Source organism: Oxyura jamaicensis, chromosome 1 (assembly GCF_011077185.1).
Source record: "Oxyura jamaicensis isolate SHBP4307 breed ruddy duck chromosome 1, BPBGC_Ojam_1.0, whole genome shotgun sequence".
NCBI classification, from domain to species: domain Eukaryota; kingdom Metazoa; phylum Chordata; class Aves; order Anseriformes; family Anatidae; genus Oxyura; species Oxyura jamaicensis.
The window spans coordinates 14603918-14624868 of NC_048893.1; the positions used below are offsets into that span (position 1 = coordinate 14603918).

Sequence of the window (20951 nt, forward strand, 5' to 3'; positions counted from 1 at the left end):
TAAGAGTCTGTACAACTCCTTAACTGCTTCACACTAAGTGCCCTTGAACTTGGCAGCTCTTCTAGAGTCTTGATCCTCCAATGATAGTTTAACACATAAATATGGTTTGCAGAACGTAAGCCACAGTCACTCCTTCAGTGCTGACCTCTCAAATCAAAAAGTACTTCAATGAAATTGAACTTGTTCTAAGCCTAAATGGATATCATGCAGAGGTTAAATATTCCTTGTGCAGTAAGTAGTAGGGTGTAAATGCTAGCTAACCACACAGATTGCACTTCTTTCACAACTGCTCTGAGTTATCGTTCTGTACTTCACTGTAACTGGAAGCCCTATTTAGAATTATGTACTTGGAACCAATATTTTATTAGATCTCTAGCTGTTTTAAAAAGACGACGTGCAGAAACTAAAGGATTAATTGATTTACCATTTCAGCTACTGAAAAGAACAGGGAACTTAATGACTCATACTAGGTGCATACAGTGATACAAAAGTACTGTTTATTTTCCATGTCAAAAAGTTACTTGTCTTTGGTTCTGTGACTTAAAAGTCAATATAAAACCTGTTCACTTTATCAGGTCTTAGTGTAATGTCAAAAAAAACTAGTGTAATACTTGTAAAAAACAAAAATGCCCCATGCTGAACGTAAGCATTTTCTGCTCCCTTTTATAAGCAAGTGCTATAAACAGCAACTTTCTGGCTGATTGTCTGTAAGAGGGAGCGAACTGTCTCTTCCAGCTCCACCAGCTGCTTGGCTTTGTCTTCAAGAACTTTTTGATTGTTTTCATATGTATTTTCCAAGTCTGTCAGAAAAGGAAGAAGAAAAACAGCATAATTAGGTATGTTTTAATGCAGTAAAATATAAACTATAGCTGTTATGGGTAAACTACCTCTCAAGTTTATTTTCTTGCAGAAGAAAATCTGACAAAAAGCGAAGGCTGGAATGGCACCTTTTTGTTTCCTTAATACTGGGACACAAAGCAACATGGAAGTAACTTTCTCTAAGCGGAAAAGGTATACTTTGGTTCAAGTTGAAAATAACTGCCATTTGTTTGGTGTTTTTTATATTGGCCTGAAATGTCTTGATTATGACAAGCCAAAACTATTCAGTGATTCATTGTAATTGTGCAGGAGCAACTAAGGGGAAGAGTAGGTTCCAGGACTGGCAAAAACAGGAGGAAAACTTAGCTTCCTCCCTGGCAGTTACGGGCAGGCTGCCCCCTCCTGCTTCAGTCTACTTGAAGTGCTAATTGTAAATGCTAAATTAATGTGTAAACTGGAAGTGCTGTATCCTAATTGCCTTTTGTTTCAACAGCATTCCAGGGTGGGGTAAGGGGAATACCGTTTGAAGATGGTGTTCTGGGTAGTCTGTCAAGAAGTGTGCTGCTTTTAGTATTGCCACATGGGTTAGTCCTCACCCTGATGGTGGTAGCTACATTTTAATTCCACCCTGCAAGGATTCTTTGAACAGTGAGAGGTGCCATACCAGAAGTTTGTGTCCCATTGTGAGTTTTTAGCTCTTTTTTTAAATACAAATCTTTGATTTGAGACTATGTTGTGTCCCTAAGAATAAGGAAAGCCGTTCAAACCTCAGCAAAGAATTAACTTCCTTTTTCTTTTCCTGCTGCTGATGAATACGTGATTTAACAGCACGATAGTGCTTTTATTCTTAAGATAATGACTTGCCTCCTCAGAACAGCCTTACCTTTGAGCAGCTGGAGTTTGCTGTTTGCTTGAGCCAACAGGGTTTTAGCTTCATCTTGCAACATGCCAGCTTTCCTCCTAGCGTCGGCCGACTCCTCTGTCTTCTTGGCAATGAGATCCTCCACCGTTTTGTACTTGCTGTTCAGCTCGGTGTTGAGGACCTGTTGTTCCAGATTCAAACACAAGATGGAGCCGCTCAAAAGACAATGCAGGGGGAGTTGCTCAATGTTCGGGGTAAGGAGAGCACAGACTGTTAGCTCAGGTAACAGAGGCAGAAACAGGGTTGGGGGTATATCCTGTTCAATACTCAAGGTTTTAAGAGCTGGCACGAAGACTCAGTTGCCCTCTTGCAGATCTGTGGCAGTTCTTCAGCTTTAATACTTGGCAAGGATTTACAGGGTGCAGTTACACAGTTGTGTAACTCATGGAAGCTATGGCCCCTAGCACAGCTGAGAAGGTTAAGGAACTGGCCATGCTTCTGGTTGAATGTATGCGTTTAGGGAGCAATAACCTTGCTGCCCTTTCAGTAAGAAGAGAGCAGCTGCCTGGTTTGCCTAGGTGAAGGTGCTGGAGAAGACATCAGGTTGGCCCCTCAGCTGTGCTTTTTTCTCTGTGAACTTAAGGAGTACTGTCACCCACATGGATTCAACTAACTAGCAAGTTAATATTCTGCAGCAGTGCTGGAAGTCTCTTGGGTTTACTTGACAACCACCTGAAATACTGTTTAGTGCTTGGAAGTAATTGGTTTGATGGATAATGTATCTCTGTCTTGGCAGAGAATCTCTCGCTTGAGACTGGTGGGCTAATTCCAGCCAAAAGATTGGAGGAATGAAACTTCCTTTGGCAGATTTGTCAACTGTTTTGTTAATGAACATTCTTCTGGTATTACGAAGGTGTAGAGCAGACACTGGGAGTGCCTGCATATGGTCAGTGAATTTTGCATCTGATATTTAGAAATCAGACTAGTTTTATATTGAGCTAAGGACTGCTTTTTTCTGCCACTTGATTCTGTGTATGCCAAAGTTTGATTGGGTTGGCCTGAACATCGCTGCAGAAACAAGAATATAGATGGAAAAAAGCCAATGCATTTGTGGTAGATAGCAAAGCTGAGGGACAGAAACAAATCTATGAAAGGCTGACAGTGTGACAGCAAGATGTGTTTTCTACAACTGTTCTAGAAACTGGTAACTTCCTAATTCTTCTCTTTGTATTTGGTACCAAAATGAGTCAAAGTAGGTATCTGTGGTAAGTGCATTAAGCACTTTTTTTATCCCCAGTACTTAGTCAATAAATGAAGTGTACTCACTCAGTAATGCTCCCCTAGCCAGACCTGGGGTGTGTTTTACTGGCTTTCCTTTATAATTTTTCCCAACCTTCTCACCTGCTTAACTTCTTCGGCATTTTGTTTTGCAGTGCCAGCTTTTTCTTCTATCTTGTCCACGTTCTCTGAATTTGTAGCAGCCTTTTGCTTTAGATCTTCAACGCTCTTCTCTAGCTCAAACAGACGTAAAGTGGCGTTGTTCAGTGTTTCTTCAGATGCTGCATTTTCAGATTCAATCTAACCGAAGGAGGGACAAAGATATGTTTTCAAGCATAGTTTCAAGTTTCTAAATATAACACAAAGTTTGAGTAAGCCCTGATCAGGTCACGTCCATAGATCTGATATAAAAAAAGTGTTACAGTTCCATTAAAAATGGACAATTGTGGTCAGAGTGGAAAAAACCCACTGCTTAAAGATCAGGTATATAGAGGGCTGCAAAAGCATTACAGAACCTCATTAAAAATGACTTGATTGTATTACACATGCAAGAATTGCTTAATCTGCACAAAGAACTTCACAAGTTCATTATTAAATGATAAACGTCTGAAGCTGCCTGTCTCTTAAGCTAGTCACACTTTGTGGGTATAGATACTGCTCTCATGAGACCAGAGTACAGAGTAAAAGTCTAAAAATACATTATCTGATGAGACTGCAGCAATTACCACTTCAGTACAGCATTAGTTTTCTTAGTCCCCTGCTGCAGTGGATGCCATTGTTAGATAGCATGGTTATGCCAACACACTACAACAAACAACAATGGGGTCGATATGTATGACTTTGTAGGGATCTTGGCACACCTGCTGTGTTAGAGAAAGCTCTAAGAAAAAGGCTTTTCTCACCCCCATACCTTACACCACTGAAGTCAAATGAGCAGGATTGTAGCTCCCTAATCCTCTAGTTATGTCATACTAGCTCAAAAGCTTATACAAAGCAAGAATGGTTAAAATTCATTTTAAGTGTAATCTTTTATTTGTAGTACCCGAGAGCCTTGCCTAGACACCCTTACATCAGTTTCAGATGTGTTGCTGTTTCTGTATCTGAAGAAAAAAATCTTGGAAATAACTTACTGAGGTCAGCAGGTCTTGAGTTCCTTTAATATCTTCATCAGCTTGTTTTATGGCTTTTTCAGCTGCATTTTGTGCCTTTTCAGCTTCTTCTAGTGCTGCTTTCACCATGTCTGCAGTGACTCTAACATCTGTTGCTCCTTTGCTGTGGAACAAAACTATGTTAACACTAAAAGCACTTTACTTTGGTACAGGAAAAAGCACGAGTCGAGCAGTGCAAAGGGCTATTTTTGCCCTTTAGTGAAGGAATGGGGAATCTGCCTTGGGGTAAGGTAAACTCCGGGTTTCCTGATAGTGAAACGAAAGCCTCCTTCCAGTTCTTGGTGACTGAAGACACCTAATACAGAACAGGATTGCATACCTCGCTTTTTTAGCTTCCTCCAGTAGCATTTCTGCTCTGGCAATGTCTCCAGCACTCTGCTGTAGAATGACTTCAACATCAGAAAGGCTTTCCACACGCTCACGAATGTCCTCTGTCAGGGCTTGTAGCTGCTGGGGAGTGCTTGGCATCTCCATGTTGAGTACTTCATTAGCCACTGCCTCGATGCTGTCCAGGTCAGCACTGTCTTCTACAAGATGGACACACATGACAAAGATGTGAGTAAAGGCTTTGAACTGTCAAGTCTCAGTACTCAAATTCCCATCCAGCTGCTCCCTCAAGAAGGAAAAAAAAATAATGGAAAAAATCTTCCTCCCCCAGACTAGCAACAAATCAAGGTGTCAAAACTGCTTCCTCAGGGTGAAACTTCCCACTGAGAAGAGGCCCAGCAGGCGCATAGGCCCTGCTGGCATCACTCTCTTGGAAGCCTTTTGAAGATCTCAGTGATTAGCTACACTGTGCTGGGGCGGGGGGATGGGGATGCAAGCCCACGGGAAAGGAAGCCAAGAGCTGCACATAAATGTATTTGTGCTAACATTATGCTCGGCCCTGTGCAAACAGAGGAGGAACGGGTTTGCCATGCTGCCACTCATTAGCGAACAAGGCCCTCATTTAACCTTTACCTGCTTTCTTGCAGGGAGATAACCTCACCGTTTCTGACTTTCCTCCCCTTTAACAGTACTGTGTGTCTATCCAGCTAGAGCTTATGAACACACTTGGCAAGCTACAGAAGTACAATGGTCTCAGCTGAAATGAACACAACAAAGTACTACAGATTGGCCTCATTTTCCTGTTGTCTTGGTTTTCTGTTTCCAGATTTCATCATACCCATTAAATCTGGCTGAAAGGAGCAGGGGATGACAACTATTGCATTACCCTGTGGAGGATGATTTGAAAATAAAGACAGTTTTCACAAATGTAGAATTAAAGTAGATAATGTAAGTGTAAGATTTTTACGCATTAGGAAGTCTCTGATCTGTTTAATGAGATTTCTCAGATCTTCATTGCTTCTGTCCACTTGCTCTTTTGTAGCATTGGTTTTGAGCAAAACTTCTTGTGCGTTTTGTTTGGCTTCATCAGCTCTCTGTTTTGCTTCAGAAACCTGAAGAGAATAAAATGGAAGGCTTGAATGCGTATTAGCTTTTCCTTTAAGACCTGTTTTACAACAAAAATTCTCTTGGAGTCAGAGGTAATAGTAATGAGAAATGCTTCTTATAAAACTCGCAGAACACTTTTTAAAAGCTGGCCGTGATCCATACCACCAGTGCTAGTTTAAACAACTCAAGCTCATGTTTAGAGTTACGCATGAAACTTTACTTTAGCAAGCTCCCTTTCTGAGTATGATGATGTTACACAGCTAGAAAGCATAGTTTGCATTAATCCAGGCACATACTTTGTCAATTAGTGTAAACTTGTGTTACAATTAGAAGATTTTTTTGGTATTGTAATGATTGATTCTACACATTACCATTCTGGAGAGTTGCTCAACTTCTGCTAAAGCGCTGAGAATGTCGCGGTCGAAATCCATGGCTTTCTGCCACGCGTTGTGCGCCACGGTCACCAGCCCTTCGCAGCCAGGTCCTCCGCACTTCTTATGCCCATCGTCGGTTCGGCAGTTCAAGCCGCCGCACTCAGACTCGGCACAAGAGGCTCCTGCGGGGGTGCCACATGTCTGCAGCAGAGGAGACAAGTGCAACAGTCCTGGCTTTATTCCCATTGCTGAGCTGTGAGGGTGATGGAATAGGACGCTGCTCTGCTGTTGTTTCTACCCTTTCCAAGTAAGGCCTCAAGTACCAAAGCAAAGGAAGCTGAAGGAGAGCTGCATCAGGTCCACACCGGCACGATATTAACCCTTGTTCTGTGCCCCTTCCACACCTTCCTGCCTTAACTGGGTAACAACCAGCTAGCTCCCAGCTGCTGAAGTAAAGGGAGGGTGTGAGGGAAGCCTTGCTTTCATTGTCCTCTTTTGCCAAATATCATCTCTAACTGGAAAGCTGCCTTTGGGCTTTGATTTAAAGTTGGAAGCTACCACTGTCTGTATTCCTTTTGTTTGAAGCTAGCCTTGACTGCTGTTGGAGGAAAAACTGGACATCCCAAGCAGCTTTTTAAAAGGAAGAATGTGTTTCGTGCAGGATAGTATTTTTTCTTTTTCTGTGCTCTCTAAGGAGAGCAAAGGAAAAGATAAAACAGTAAGAAGCTGAAACGCTCCAAGCTGAACAGGAAGCTTTTTTTTTTTTTTAACCTCTCTTGAGAAGCTGTTCCCTTCCCTACCATGAAATGTTTGTTCTGGTTTCATCTTTCCATAATAACTTCCACTTTATGTCTTGTGTCAATGAAGTGTTTCCAAAGAAGATATCAGGTTTGACTTTTCAAACAAAGCTACTTCAATCAGCAGATTTTACTGGGAATTATCCAACACTTGGTCAATTGGGCAATGAAATCTCTTAGAAGTTGTTTTAGCCAGATGGCAAATTGGAAAATTCCCCGTTCCTGTGAGCTACTTTTCCCTTTCCACCACCCTCCTTATGCCAAACGATAGTTGCTAACTGACACATACTTTGCAGCCTAGAATCTCTGGGAAAACCAAGTGAGCTGCAGCTGTCTCCTGTGAAGTGTAAATGACTCCCTCTTACCTGCTTGGCATGCGACCCGGCAGTAGCTAGAAAGCAAAAAACTTTTTTTTTTTTTTGCATCCCGTGATTACACCTCCGAGCAACTCGTGTTTACTGCCTCGATAAACATCTACCCAAGACTTTCAGTCCTCAAGAACGCATTAGGCAGGAATGCAGGGCAAGGGAAGCTTAAACAAAAAGGTGCCTCTTTCTTCCCAAGAAAAAAAAAGAGGGGTGGGGTGACTGCAGTTGTAAAGGACCGGGGACAATTCCCTGTGTGAAGACCTCATCCCCTCACACAGGCCTGGCCCTGCCCCGAGGAGTTAATGAGCTCTCCCCTTCAGTCGGGACTTCAGGCGGGATTGTTCTCTGAATGCAGCTGCCTGGCTTCAAAGAGCAACCCAGAGAACACCCTGCCTCTCCCAGAAAAAGCCATCCTTGATCGTATTTACAGATGAGCAGGCAGCTTCAACAGAGAATGTGCCCTTTTGATTCCAGCTCCCTGTAAGTACTGCTCTGCCCCAAGCAGGAGGGGAGCGCGGCGATACCCAGGAGGGCAGCGTGAGCAGTGCTGCCTGGCTGAGCGCTGCGTGGGCCCTGGCATGTGCTCTGGGAAACTGCAAGAAGGAAGAAAGCAAGCGTGTGAGCGAAGACTTAAGAGCCTGCCTCTCAGTCCAGTGGACTTGCTAAACTTTGCTGCACTTGAGAGCTCTGCCCTCAGCAAAGGGATTTGGCTTAGGAGGTGAGGAAAAGATGGATGCTCTCAAGGCTGGGGAGAAGGAGGAGGGAGAACGACATGAAGGCCTGCTGCTTGAAAGCCCAAAGGTGTCTCAGAGCCCACAAAATACCTCAAAAAATCAGTGGAATGTGTGTGTTTCAGGAACTGTCTCTTTCACACTATACAGCTCTGAATATTTTTTCCCTGCCTGTCACTTCAGAAAAAACAACCTTACTTTCACTGTGGGTTTTCTACCAGCACGTCTTAGCTGCGTACCTTTGCTGACACTTCAGCAAGATCCAGGCTTTGCAGTTTGCCTGCGAGTTCATCCAGGAGGCGAGACTGCTCCTCTTGCTTAGCCTTGAACTGGGCCTCCTTCTCGTTGATTAAGTCTTCCACTTCCTGCCGCGTTTGTGCTGACAGCTCCACGGCACTATCGGGGTGGACAGTGGACGCATTGACCCTTCCCTCTGCCTCCAGGGACATCTGGAAATACTTGGTGATACTGTCCAAGGCTCCTGCAGGAATCAGACAGAGCCGCTCAGAAATCCGTTAAGTAACACCAAATAACTTGTGTCACGGAGGTGGGCAGACACACATCTGGGTTAGCAATCTGAGTAGCACGTTAAAGCAACCACAGCCTCCACAGCTGTTCAGCGCTATTGTAAAGGGGACAGAATTTGGCCTGTCGTTTAAAAAAAAAACTTTTTTGCCTGGTTGAAAGTGTGTTGAGTTTGCTGGATTTTAAAGCTAAGCGGTTCTCTGACCCCAGTGGCTGAGTTCTGCTCAGCTCTCCCCAGCAGGGAGCTCCAGCCTTTTAGGTTCACAGGGCAACAGTCCATGTTCTAAGGCTTCACCCATGCCATGAGCTCTTGTCGCTTGCCCTAGGATGTGTGGCTTACGGAGTCACTGCTTAGAAACCGGTCAGAGCTTTCCCCAAAAAACAACTGTTTGATGAATGATTCTGATTTCTTTAATTATTAGTTTTGGACAACTGCTGGAAAGGCCTGAGAGAGACCCCACAGGGCAGCCATGCTCTGTACACTGGGGCAGCTTTCTTCCACAGAATACCACAAGCCAGGGATTCCCCAGTTTTTACATCCTTTTTGCCACTCTGGGTGAAATCCCATATTCACCAGAAACAATCTCAGACTACCTGCAAAGCTGGAAATTTATATTTCTCTCTCTCTCTCTGTATATATATATATATATGTATGTATGTATGTTTTGTTTAAATTTGTTTTAAGTTGGAATTAAGTCAGCTTTGAAAACTTCCCAATAACTTTGTGATTTGCCTCTTTCCCCAGCCAGCTCTGGTTCTGTGATGGGAGTTTGGCACTCCACCGTGCCCGTGGGCACACGAGGCTTGGGTGCCTTGGAAGAACGGGGCTCTTTTATGGTGTGCTCCTAAAGACATGGGTAGTTTTTCAAACAGAAAGAGCAATTTCACAGCCTGGGGAGAGCAAACAAAATGTGCAGGTGTATCTTGGAATCAGCTTCACTTTCAGCCCTTGTGCCTCATCTAAAATGCTTTAATTAAAGTCTTGGAGTCTCCTAAGTTCTTGTGCCCCGAGAACTTGAGCCAGCTTTGCAATACACAGAGGGAGAGAAAGAAGGGGTGAGGGGGGCAAAACAAAGCTCCTGCTGCATCAGCAACTCGGCTAACGCACAGAGCAAAGCTGCCCTCCTAAGAACTGACTTTTATTACACGTTAGAAGATTAACCTGGTATTTAAAACCGTGCACTAATTAAATCTTCAGCCACCCCACTGGTTTCTCCCCCTCCCTGCGACGCTTACCCCGAACATCAGAGATCTTGATGAACTCTAGCTGTTCTGCAAGCTCTTTCACGACACGGTCTAGGCTTCTGGCATCTGTCTCCAGCGCGCTCAGGTCACTGTCTGTGCTGTTGCTCTTCTCTGCTAGGGTTGATAGGTTTTCTTCTAAGTCAGCTATCTTAACCGTAACATCTGCTGTCAGCTTTCTGGAAGACAGAGGAGGAGGAGGAGCAGGACTTACCGGGGGAGGAGGAAAGGTTGTAAGCCTCAGTGTTTGACTTCAGTGAAGAGCAACAGTGAGAGCTGTGCCATGCTTCTCCCACGGCAGGACCTGTCCTCCCTCAGTGGAGCTCCAAGTGATTTGTAACAACATGCCTACCTAGAGTACTGTTTTGTTTCCTTTATCACACAAAACTACTTTTTAATCTACAGCACGTTTATAAACTCAAAGCACCAAATTGCTCAGAAAACAGCTGCTTTGTGTAAGATTAACTGGAGGCAGATTCCACAGGGCTGGTGTAATGCTCTTGTATCATGGCAACTGCACAGGTCAAAGTTGACTACTATGATCCATACATAATTTGCTTCTCATCCCACACAGCTACAAATGCAGTTCTGATTATTACGAGCTCATGGGACAGATTTGAACTTTGGGAAGGAGGGGGAAAAGCCTGTTTTAATACAATGGGTTCTTTTAACTCCTCCATAAAGATCTCTCCTCACCAGCTGCTTCTCTAGGACTAAGAAGGAAAACCTCCTGCAGACAGCCTCAGCGAGCAGGTTTCAGCTGGTGGGATAACCCTAAAAGGAAAGGCAAATGCACCATCCGAGACAGAGCTGCTGCAGAACAGAGCTGGGCATAGGAAGCTATTCCCATCCATGGTGATCCCACCATACCCAGTTATTCCTCACTCTGAAACAATCAGGCAGCATTTAATCTTTACAATCGGTTTACATCCTTCAATAGCTCAGCAGCCTGCTGCTTTCCAACGGTCCTCAAGCGCTATACTTCCTCAAGAAGAGGCAGAGCAAGAGCAGACACATGCAGATGTTAGGAAAAAGCAGGTCCTCAGCTGCTCTCAGCTCCCTCAGTACTGAGAGCCCAAACACAGCAGCAGCAACCCCCAGCTCTCCAGCTGGAGGGGGGAGGTTGCAGGGCACGGTGTATCCCTAATTGAGACATTTGTGCTTTAATCCTCTCCCCTTTGCTCTGTGCAGCCCCCTTGCAGTGCATAAGCAAGCCTGGAATGGTTGCACAGCTGCCTGATCTGCAAAAGCCCAAACTGCCTTCTGTAGTACACGTACCTTTAAAACAAAATGTCGGGCTCTTACTGTGAGAAGAATGGAAACGAGAGCTGTTAGAAAGCTCGTGCTCCCCCCCAGCCCAAGCTTGGAGCGGAGAAAGAAGCCCAAAGTTTCCAACTCATTGGCTCCATACGGAAATCCAGGAGTTTAATCTCTCCCCTCTTGCTTCTCTCACACAATAGCAGTGTTTGTCCTTTGCCCCAGGGGAGCGCAAGGCAAGCATGAGTGGCTGGCTGGTAATTAGCTGCCCGCTGCGCAGCCAGAGCAGGACACCCCCTGCCAGGGCAGGGTGCCTGTGCTGCTCCTGCCTTCCCCGGCCAGTTTGGTGCCTGGGGGAGGGATGCTCAACGTGGCGAGGTGCTCTCCAGCACCAGGAGCTGCGGCGTACCTCACCAGGGTGTCCTCAAGCCCAGTGTGGGGACATCAGCCACTCTGCTACATCTCAGCTCGCTGGTGTTCCCACTCCTTCCCAAGCTGGATTTACCCACGTCACACCAACTGTACTCACTCTGCTTCCTCAAAGAGATTCCCGATGTTCTTCAGGGGCTCGGCGGCTGGGTTCTGAGCAATGATGGTTTTAATTTCCCCAAGCTTCTCCTCCAGGGTGCTGAGCGTCTGCTGGTACGGCCCAGTGACCCCAGTGATTTTCAGGGCGTTAGCCCTGTCCAGGAACTGCTGGGTCCTATTAGCCAGCTCGCTGATGACCACGTCCCAGAGGGCAAAGCACTGGTGGCAGGGCACGCAGTCAGGGAAGAAGCCCGAGTAGCCCCGGGAGCACTTGTCGCAGCGCGGCCCTTCCACCCCCTCGTTGCAGATGCACTGCCCGGTGGCGCGATCGCACTGCGGGGTCTGGATGCCACGGGGGTTGCAGTCGCACGCTGTGGGGAGAGAAAGGCACAGGTGAGAGCTAAGGCGAAGGGGAGGGTGGCAGGGAGACAAAATGAACAAAAACAAAGTGGTGAAACGGGTGTAGAAGTGGGCGGTGTCTGGGTTATAGTCAGCTAGTTATGGATGTGTCTGGGTATGGGGGAACCAGGACTGAGTGTGAAGGGGCTGAGAGACAGGGCAGTAACTCTAGGGCAGACCAGGAGTGCGTGACTTGCACCTCTCAGAAACAGGCACAATATGGATTCATCCTGCAAAGCTGGGAGGACATCTGACAGCAACTGAAGACAGGGACCCCAGTTTCCCTCCTACAGTGAAGATCTGTGGAGCAAGGCTCCCCAGGCAGGAAAAGAAATGACAGGCAGGCTCACAGCAGAGGGTTTAAGAGCAAAACACGAGTGAAATTGAAAAAGCAAACAAGGAGCAACCATTTGCTGTCTCTGCCAGCACAGGAGCAGGGGGGAACCAAGGGATCCAGCAGATCAGAAAGCAAACAGCCTCCTCTGCATCTCCCCCCAGAACAGAAAAGGAGATAGCTGACTACATGGTGGTTAGTTAAGCCACAGGGCTCCATCCTGAAAGATACCGTGGGTGCTAAACGTTGAGGTGGTTTCAGAGAAGAACATGACAAATCTACAGGCTAACATCCCTTCAGAGATCTTCTACACAAAGGCACAGGGCCTGGCGCAGGATGTGCTCCTACAACGGCTGCTGGGCAAATATTCGGGGGAGGGATCTGAATGCAACCCCACAGCGTACGCTGACAGGCATCGAGGAGCCTCGGCTGATGTTTGGAGAACGGGGAAGGCGTGTAAAAATCAGGCAGAAAGCTGCAAAATGAAGAACGTGGTCATGGGCAGCCCTGCCTGACTGGATGAGTACAGTCCTCTCCCCCACGGGTGTGAGCGGCCAGGAGCCTCCACATTGCTCATCCCCCTGAAGGGCAATGAGGCCCATTAACAGATTTTTGGTAAATTAATTCACACTGTTAGCACCCCAGTTGGTATTTACACCTTCCTGAAAGGTATTTTCATTCTTATTTTATTTTTATTTTGCAACTGTGAACACCTGCCTATCTCTGTGTGCTAATGAGGTGAGACCCAGGGGCTCCTGGTGCTTGCCAAACTACAGGGATAATGCTTGAGCAGCAGCCTTTTTAACGAGCTTTTAGGAGACGATGTGCTTTTTTGGCACTAGCCTGCATGAAGGGAAGTTACTCAATTAAATTCCTGATGCACAGTCATTTCCAACAGCCCTCTGAAGACTAAGAGAGGCCTTGCAAACATGCAGGTCGTCCGCCTCTCTCGGTGGTACAGGAGAGCTGAGGCAGGTCAAGCACACATTCCTTTCACAGGGAGAGGATCGTAGTGCCTGATAAAAGCCTTCGCTTACTCATCCGTTTACCAGGCGTCCTTGGAGGAGGTTAATGGCTCAAAATGGCCCGTAAATCACTTCGCACACCCCAAGCACATGCCCCCTTGGAACAGGGCACAGCACAAAGCTGTTTTCAAGCTTGGGCATTATTTGCTTCGATGTCAACCCACAGTGGTGGTCTTCGGTTCAAGAAGTGCACAAAGAGCCTCGGCAGAACAAATCAGCCCTCAGCAAAATGACTTTCTTGTCCAACGCGAATATGATCGGCGAGAGACAAAAATAACTTCTGCTGCCTGCACAACTGAGCAAAATGGGCCTTTGTTCTTCGAGTCATAGCCTGACACAAGAGATTGTTTTTCCTTTACATCGAAAGTGCTTAAGCAGTCAACTCGCCGTGGAATATGTTCCCTGCAGGCAAACTGTCGAGTTCCTGCTGGAAGGAGGTCAGCTAACCCTTCTGTCAGCTAACAGGGCCCTCGCTGTAATGATGGATTGTCCAAATTCCACTGCACGGAGAGAGGCTAAATGACGTGCGGGATTCTCCAAGGAGCTGGGATCTGATCAAGTTACACGAATGCTTGCTGCTGGCAAATCAGATCACTGTATTTGCTTGTGGATTTAAAAAGCTTAAAGTGGAAAAAAAGTTTGGTAATTCTACTCTTGAATACCTGCATGTTCAGGAAAGGCAGCCGACATGGCTTTAGTAACATTTACATGGTAATGGGGATTACAGAATCTCTGGAGCCAGAAAAAGCTGGGCACCAGGAGAGGGGAATTTAAGCACTAGCTCATTTGCAAAGTCAAAACTCCACGGCTGCCTGCTGGGAGGTGCTAAATAGGAAAGAAGAAATTTATCCCAAATACAGCAGAGCAGCTGGGAGAATTACACTTCTAGAATTCTACGAAATGTCTGAACTGAGCTTTGTGCGACCCTTGAGAAAATTACACAAGGTGTAAGGACAGAAACATTACTATGGGTTATTTCCCCATTTTAGGATTCTGCATCAAGCCCAGAAGCAGGCACTGCTAGCTCTGCATTTGTCCAACTGTGTGAATGCAACATATATATATAAAGAAAGCTTTCAAAAGCATTGGATGTCGTCTTCTTCATGATCTACCCAAGACATTAGCCAGGCACAGGACCAGCTTTCAAAATAAAAAGTAGAAGTCAAGATAATTTCATCTGTATTTTTAAGTAAAATCAGGTAGTTTAAAGACTCTCTTGGCACCAGAGTAAGAAGATTCCAGCCATTATTTCCTTCCATTTTGTATCTTTTTCAGGCATTTCTACATTTGTGGCATGGTCTCTCTAGCTACAGCCCACAGACATCTTTAATGCGGCACTGACTGCAACATTGTCGAAGTTCTCCCAAAAGCATCACTGCTCTACAGCTCACACCTTGTGAACAAACCTTTCATCCCACAAATGCCATGTGCGTGCTGGTGTTTGGTTGCACATGATCTTCTTTTTTAGAGTCTAGATGACCTCACTCAAGTGCTTCCAGCCACGGCTAGAACCAGCTCTGTTCCTCACTAGTCAGTCTCATGACCTCTATCAGACAGGTCCCATTTCCAGAGACACTGCACTAATAATAATATTTGGCCAGCCAGAAACTGTTTTTCTGCTCTCCGAAACCTGTGGCATAGGACCTCCACCATCTCCAACACCTTCAGCAGAGCAGTCCTGTACTCAGGCCACCAACAGGCTACTCCACACCCTGGCAAGAAGCAAGTCCAGGACCCTTGCAGAGCATCTTCTTTTCAAAGCAAACCCTTCACTGACTTCAGCTGTGGCCAGTTCTCAAAACACTTGCCCTAAAGGGAGGAAAGCACAGTGACAGAGCCAGGATCCATGGTAAAGAAAAGGACCTTTCCCGCTCCTCGCAGGGACTGGAAAAGCACAGGATTGCAAATAGCTCGTGGAAGAATAAGCACATGCCGAGTGCACATCCATCAGCCATGATGGTGGTGTATCAGGCTCTGTGAGACGTTATCACCATCAATGAGTGGGGATATGAAAACAGGAGACGCCTCGATTCTTATCAGCTGCTGGTATGAAGTGAATGGCGTGCCATAATGAGCCAGCATGCCCCTCCCAGTGCATTTTTTTGGCTAAAATACACCAGCACCACATTAATGTCCAGATATTCCTTCGGCCACACAGCAACTCAGCTCCTGTGTGGTCAATGATGCCCTTTGTCAGCAGTTCTGCTTCTGATGTACTCACACAGGCTGAGCCAAACACAACCTCCAGAGCAGAAATTGAGAAGAGAGGTTCAATTTGCACTATAAAACCACAAAGACACTGAGTTTACTACGAGAGAGCTAGACACTTTTACCTATCTGGGTTGGGAATGGCCTTCTTGACCAACAGCTGACTATTCTTTCAGAGACAGAGATGGAAGAAGGCCGGGGGGAAGGTCAGCAAGGTTATATGGACTGGGCTGCTTTGAAGATCACTTAGACACACATCAAATCTGTCCCTGGGTAAGCAGGGCTGGAAACTCAAGCACCCCCCATGGAAAATACAGGGGAGTAAAAGAAGTCTTTTGAAATCACTGGACAAGGACTTGAGGTTTTCAAAGGAGCATTTACTAAATTAAACAATCGCTTTCTGTTTTGAAATGTCATTTTGGAACTGGATGTATTGTTTCCTTTAATGGGGTGTTTAACTCCATCAGACGTTCTGCTGAGGCATACTCCAATTTACATGAAATCCCATTTTTGGCAGGAAGATTTTCTAGCCAAATTCATAGCCAGGATCTGCTGATTAGCAATTTGTGACTGAAAAAGACTGTAGCTGCATCTACTCACAAATGCATCTGCACACATGTGAACACATGCACACACACATGCAGAGTACACATTATTTTCATACCATCTTGATCAATACATTTCACTTTTACTATTTTTTTCCTGATCTCAAGGACAAAAGCAGCACTAGTACACCCTTACTGAATGTAGCCTTGTAGAAACCTAAGGGAAGAAATCCCAAAGCAAATGATCAAGTGGTTTGCTTCAAGCTCAGGAAGATGTACGAACTGTTTATCTTTCACTTGCTCTGACAGCTCTGCTATCTTTCCCACTGATGTTAAATATTCAGAACTCACTTCTGATTCAACAGCTGCGACTTAGTATATTGCTACCACAGCTGAGATGATCTAGTGGATCACAAAAGGGCTGGACAAAGGGCAGTCGTGGTGCTTAAAGACCTATTATGAGATGATAAGAAACAAGCAAGAGTCATACATAATCCTACACAACACTGAAGAGAAACCATTTTTGCAGAAATATTTTCTCTGCTGCTTGAGATCGGGGACAGAGAGCATCAAATGTTTAACTCCTCCACAGAAAAAAAAAAAAAAAAAAAAAAGGAGAACAATGAGTTTGTTCAAACACGATTTCCTGGCATCATCTCCTGGTGGTAGCGAGGCACTATGATGATAAAACCATTCAGCAATTTGTAAGGTTGGAAGTTTTGCAGAGCTAGCAAATTTCTTCCGAATAATCAGCTATTGACTCAAATTACACCGTAAGCATATTGTTAACTCCTCAGCATTACAATTTTCAGTACGAGTGTTAAGATAAGATCCGTTCCAGCTTAGAATTAACAGAGTTGTGCTGTATTTTAACATGCTAGCAGGCTGTACCAGAAGGGCAATTTTCTGGAAACAGCCAATACACGTTGCAGTATTTTAAGACCACAGGTCAATTAAAATTAAGAAAGTGAAAACTGTACTTCCTTTAGCGTTGAACTTGCCTGACTTCCTTTAGAAACTTCTCACAGGAGGAGATGAAATGTCTGCTGATCTTTCTCTCCGCACCACTAACACCTCCTATAAAATCAGCCTACGTGCCTGGTTTAAGACTCAGATGTTAAATTAAGACTACGAAGCTTATTTTTAAATGACAATGGGAGTACTCTCAATGAAGTTTATTTCAATGCGGGTATTTTCAGCACCAGGAACTCAACAAAGACTTAAAACTGAGAAAAGCAACCTTCTGTCAATGCTGGTAATGAATGCTCAATAAAAGCAACAACACTCCTTTTATCCTACCTCACCTAGAGTCTATTTTTTAAGATGCTCAGGTCCAGCACAGAAGAATATGGACACATATATACTTCATGTAAAGGGGACATAGCAATACAACCGAACTTGCAACCTCCTACAGTGCCCTTTCCTAACTGTGGTCTCTTTGTTCAATTTATTAAAACCCTAATGATACTAATATTGTCACACCCTTCGTATTTTATGAAACACATAACCGTGACATATATACCACGCAGACACACCGTTCCAGCTGCATCTGCTGCCACAGGGTATCTCAGAGGCATCTCGGGAGCCTGGAGCCTCCTGCCAGAAACGTGCTACGTGGGCTGCAGTCGGCACAGAGCTCAGCATGCTGAGTCCTGCAGTTTAGTTGCCAGGCTTTGGAAAAGCTCCAGCAGGGCGCCTGGGAGACTTGAGTTTCATGAAATTTGTAATCCTGTCATTTACTACCTTAGCAAGGATTTTTATGCGTGCGCACTCTCTCACATGCATGCTTGCGCAGAATTGTGGCTGAAGGAACAGCCGGAGGAGTCTGGCAGAGGGGCTGGCTCTGCCCCACAAACAGAGCAGACCGTGCTCACACAGCTGCTGCTCAGCTCCTGCATGCTGCAGTCATCACAGGGACCTGCACAAGGCTGAGACGCACCAGGATTTTCCTCGATCTTCTATGCTTCTCTTGAGCCATTCTTGAGGAATTACGTTCAATTAGATGAATAATCATCGTGCTATGCTTATGTGTGGTAAGCAGTCTCCAAGGACACAGTCCTACAGACTCTGGGTGCTCTGAGGTGTGTAGTCCCCAGTGGACACCCATGGGTGGTGGCACTGTGCCCAGTACTGAGGGATGAGGAGCTACCCAAACGTAGCTTTGCTTGCCCCAGGAGCCTGGTCCCACTGTGAGCACTGGGGAGATGCAGAGGGAAGACAACAGGAGACACTTTTTCTCCACTGCAAGGAGCACACACTGCAAACTGAAGCACTGAGAACAAGGGCAAAGACTTCCCTCCAACCTCCAGGCACCAGCAACCTCTTCCTTCTCCTCTTCACCATCTCCCAAGACAAACCACAGGCATCAGCCTGCAACAGTCACAGCCACCAACAGGGATAGTGGGGAAGCATGTCCCGGAGTCTGGTTTCCAGCAGACTGTGTTGGACCTAGGGCCACATCTACACATTACATCTCTAATTTTTTAATTTCTCTCTTACTTAATCAAACATTTTAAAAGGTGTCACAGCAGCATGGGCAGCACAGGACCTGGTATCTACTGGTGCCAGCAGGCTGAAGACCTCCTGTGAAGAGGTCAGACATTACCCTCCCTTGAGTGATTCACCCTGTAATTTCCAACCTTGGGCAGAGGCTGCTTGCCCAGGCTGGTGGAGGATCTCACTGTGGAGACGTCAGGATGGATGTTCACACCTCCACATCAGCTTGGTGCCTGCAGTGAAGCTTGTTCATCAGTACTCACATGGTTCACAGCTCTCTGACAGCTCCCAATCCTGACTAGTTTGTGTTTTTTTTTTCCCATATGCAATACAAAACGTGGCCAATTTGGCTGCCTGGGCTGAGTGAGGGCTCGTCTTTGTGACAAACCCCCTTCTGTCTCAGTTCCAGCTTCGTCTTGGCTATAGGACCCCTTTAAGCTATTTTCCAGGGCATTGCTCTGCAACTCTCTAACTCTGTAAATGGCACAGTTTTCCAGGTTGCCAGCAAACCACTCATCACTGAAGGCTATGACCTTCCCACGCAGTGGTTGCATTTCTGCCAGCCTGAACACAGTCCATTCCACCAGTCAGGACCGAACGAGGGCTGAGAGGGTTGTTCCCCTTCCTCGGAGGCTGTGTCACTTGGAAGCAGAAGGGGTGACAGGTCGGAAGGAAAGTGCAGCGCTTTTCTAAGAAAAATGAGTTTGCAGGAATACATCCTCTTTTTACTTCATACAGGCTAAAAAGCAGGTTTTCACATGCTCTAAAGGCAGCAGAAACTTGATGAGAGGTCAGAAATGCCGGTACGCAGCAAAATCTTGCTGATAAGGTATGCAGATGGACTCCATCAATAAACCCTGATGGAGACAGCTGATACCAGCAGACAACCGCTGCCCTGGAGCAGCGGGAGGCAGCCGGCACAGCCAGAACACACACAGCCTCCGAAATGAGAAACTTAATATGTACTCAGGAACCAGGACAATTCCCCAGCCCTTTCATCTGCAGCATTAACCAGGTAACTGTGACCTTCCTACCTGCCTAGATAATGGGCTCTGAGGTATCTCTATTGTAAAGGATTTATTAAAGACCACAGCAAGCACATTCCTCCCTGCAGGAAAAAATACCTTAATCTATTGCAAACCCTCCTGGCAAAGACTCCTATTTGAACAGATCAGAGATACAAGTTTGTTCTGGTCTGGACAGTGTTTGAAGTTTCTTTTCCAGCTAATGAACAGACTTGTTTATAATGAAAGGACACAGAGAATCCAGTTTTCTAAACAATTGACTTCATGGCACTGTTTTCCCATATGCAGCTATGGCTAACTAGCTCTATGGTCTCTGCTCTCTCTTCTGCTTTAATCTGAAATAAAAGGAAAATTGTCTGCTAAATCAAAAACTTTATTTTTTCAACTACAGTCTCCCTAACAAAACACAAATTGGGACAGCAGTCTTCTAGTAAGTAAAATCAAAAGGCAAATAAACTTATTTCCAGATCATTTCTCGAACCCAAATGACGGTTTTCTAACCACACTGGTCTACCTGCCAGCATTGCAAAGTAAAGGTTAAAGAATTAGCTTCTAAACAGAGAAGCTGGTCTCCAAGCAAGGGCCCAACAAGAAATACAATAAAACACACGAGTGCCACACCAGGCCCCTGTCACGTCTCTGGAGTGAGATGGGCAGGCGGCGGAGCGCTGAGATGGCCGCCACCACACCTCCTGCCCTCCCGAGGCACGAAGGCCACGCGGCACCTGCACTCACCTCGGCACTCCACGCCCGGGTCGCCCCAGAAGAGCTCCTGGCACTCCCGGCAGGTCCGGCCTCCGAAGCCCGGCATGCAATGGCACTGCCCCGTGAACTGCCAGAAACAGGGACACGGTCACCTCAGCGGGGCTGCCGCAGCCTGAAGGCTCTTCCCCCTCCCCACCCAGCACCTGTAACCTGCATGGACATCACTAATAGAGTGGGGCTTGCAGAATCACAGAACCATGGAGTTGGTTGGGTTGGAAGGGACCTTAAAGATAATCTAATTCCAACCCCCGGCCATGGGCAGGGACACCTCCCACCAGACCAGGTTGCTCAAAGCCCCATCCAGCCTGGCCTTGGACACCTCCAGGGATGGGGCAGCCACAGCTTCTCCGGGCAGTCTCTGGGCACCTCACCACCCTCAGAGTAAAGAATTTCCTCCTTTTATCTAATCTAAATCTACCCTCTCTTAGTTTAAAGCCATTACCCCTTGTCCTGTCGCTACATGCCCTGATAGAGTCCCTCCCCAGCTTTCCTGTATGCCCCCTTTAAGTATTGAAAGGCCACAACAAGTTAGTTCTCCCCAGAGCCTTCTCTTCAGGCTCTCTTCACAGGAGAGGTGCCCCAGCCCTCTGATCAAGCTCTGTTTTTGGACACCAAGCCGTGGTGGCAGCCAACATGGTGTGACCACCTAACTTCATTCCCCATCTCGCTCACCCCTCAGCCCCCAGCTGCCACACAAGCAGGGCGCTATGGGACAAGCAGGGCGACCCATGGCTCTGACACTTCTTGGTGGACTGCACCCAGCCCGTGCA

At 46.2% G+C, this 20951-nt stretch overlaps 1 protein-coding gene and 1 long non-coding RNA gene across 2 annotated transcripts in view; both read right to left on the reverse strand.

The window, feature by feature from the left end:
• Nucleotides 1–467: 467 nt before the first annotated feature.
• Nucleotides 468–20951, reverse strand: part of LAMB1 (laminin subunit beta 1) — a 41492-nt gene continuing 21008 nt past the window's right edge. The window contains exons 23-33 of the mRNA XM_035315733.1: nt 20152–20248; nt 11386–11755; nt 9594–9778; nt 8072–8313; nt 5934–6137; nt 5423–5567; nt 4448–4655; nt 4090–4231; nt 3083–3259; nt 1703–1862; nt 468–800 (exon numbers count right to left, since the gene is read on the reverse strand). Of these exons, the coding sequence (XP_035171624.1) occupies nt 664–800; nt 1703–1862; nt 3083–3259; nt 4090–4231; nt 4448–4655; nt 5423–5567; nt 5934–6137; nt 8072–8313; nt 9594–9778; nt 11386–11755; nt 20152–20248 (2067 nt within the window). The 3' untranslated portion in view covers nt 468–663. The remainder of the gene's footprint in view (nt 801–1702; nt 1863–3082; nt 3260–4089; nt 4232–4447; nt 4656–5422; nt 5568–5933; nt 6138–8071; nt 8314–9593; nt 9779–11385; nt 11756–20151; nt 20249–20951) is intronic.
• Nucleotides 15759–17750, reverse strand: LOC118160761. Its single transcript, XR_004747663.1, has 2 exons — nt 16179–17750; nt 15759–16057 (listed from the first exon to the last, which is right to left on the reverse strand). It is a non-coding gene; the product is annotated as an uncharacterized LOC118160761 (long non-coding RNA).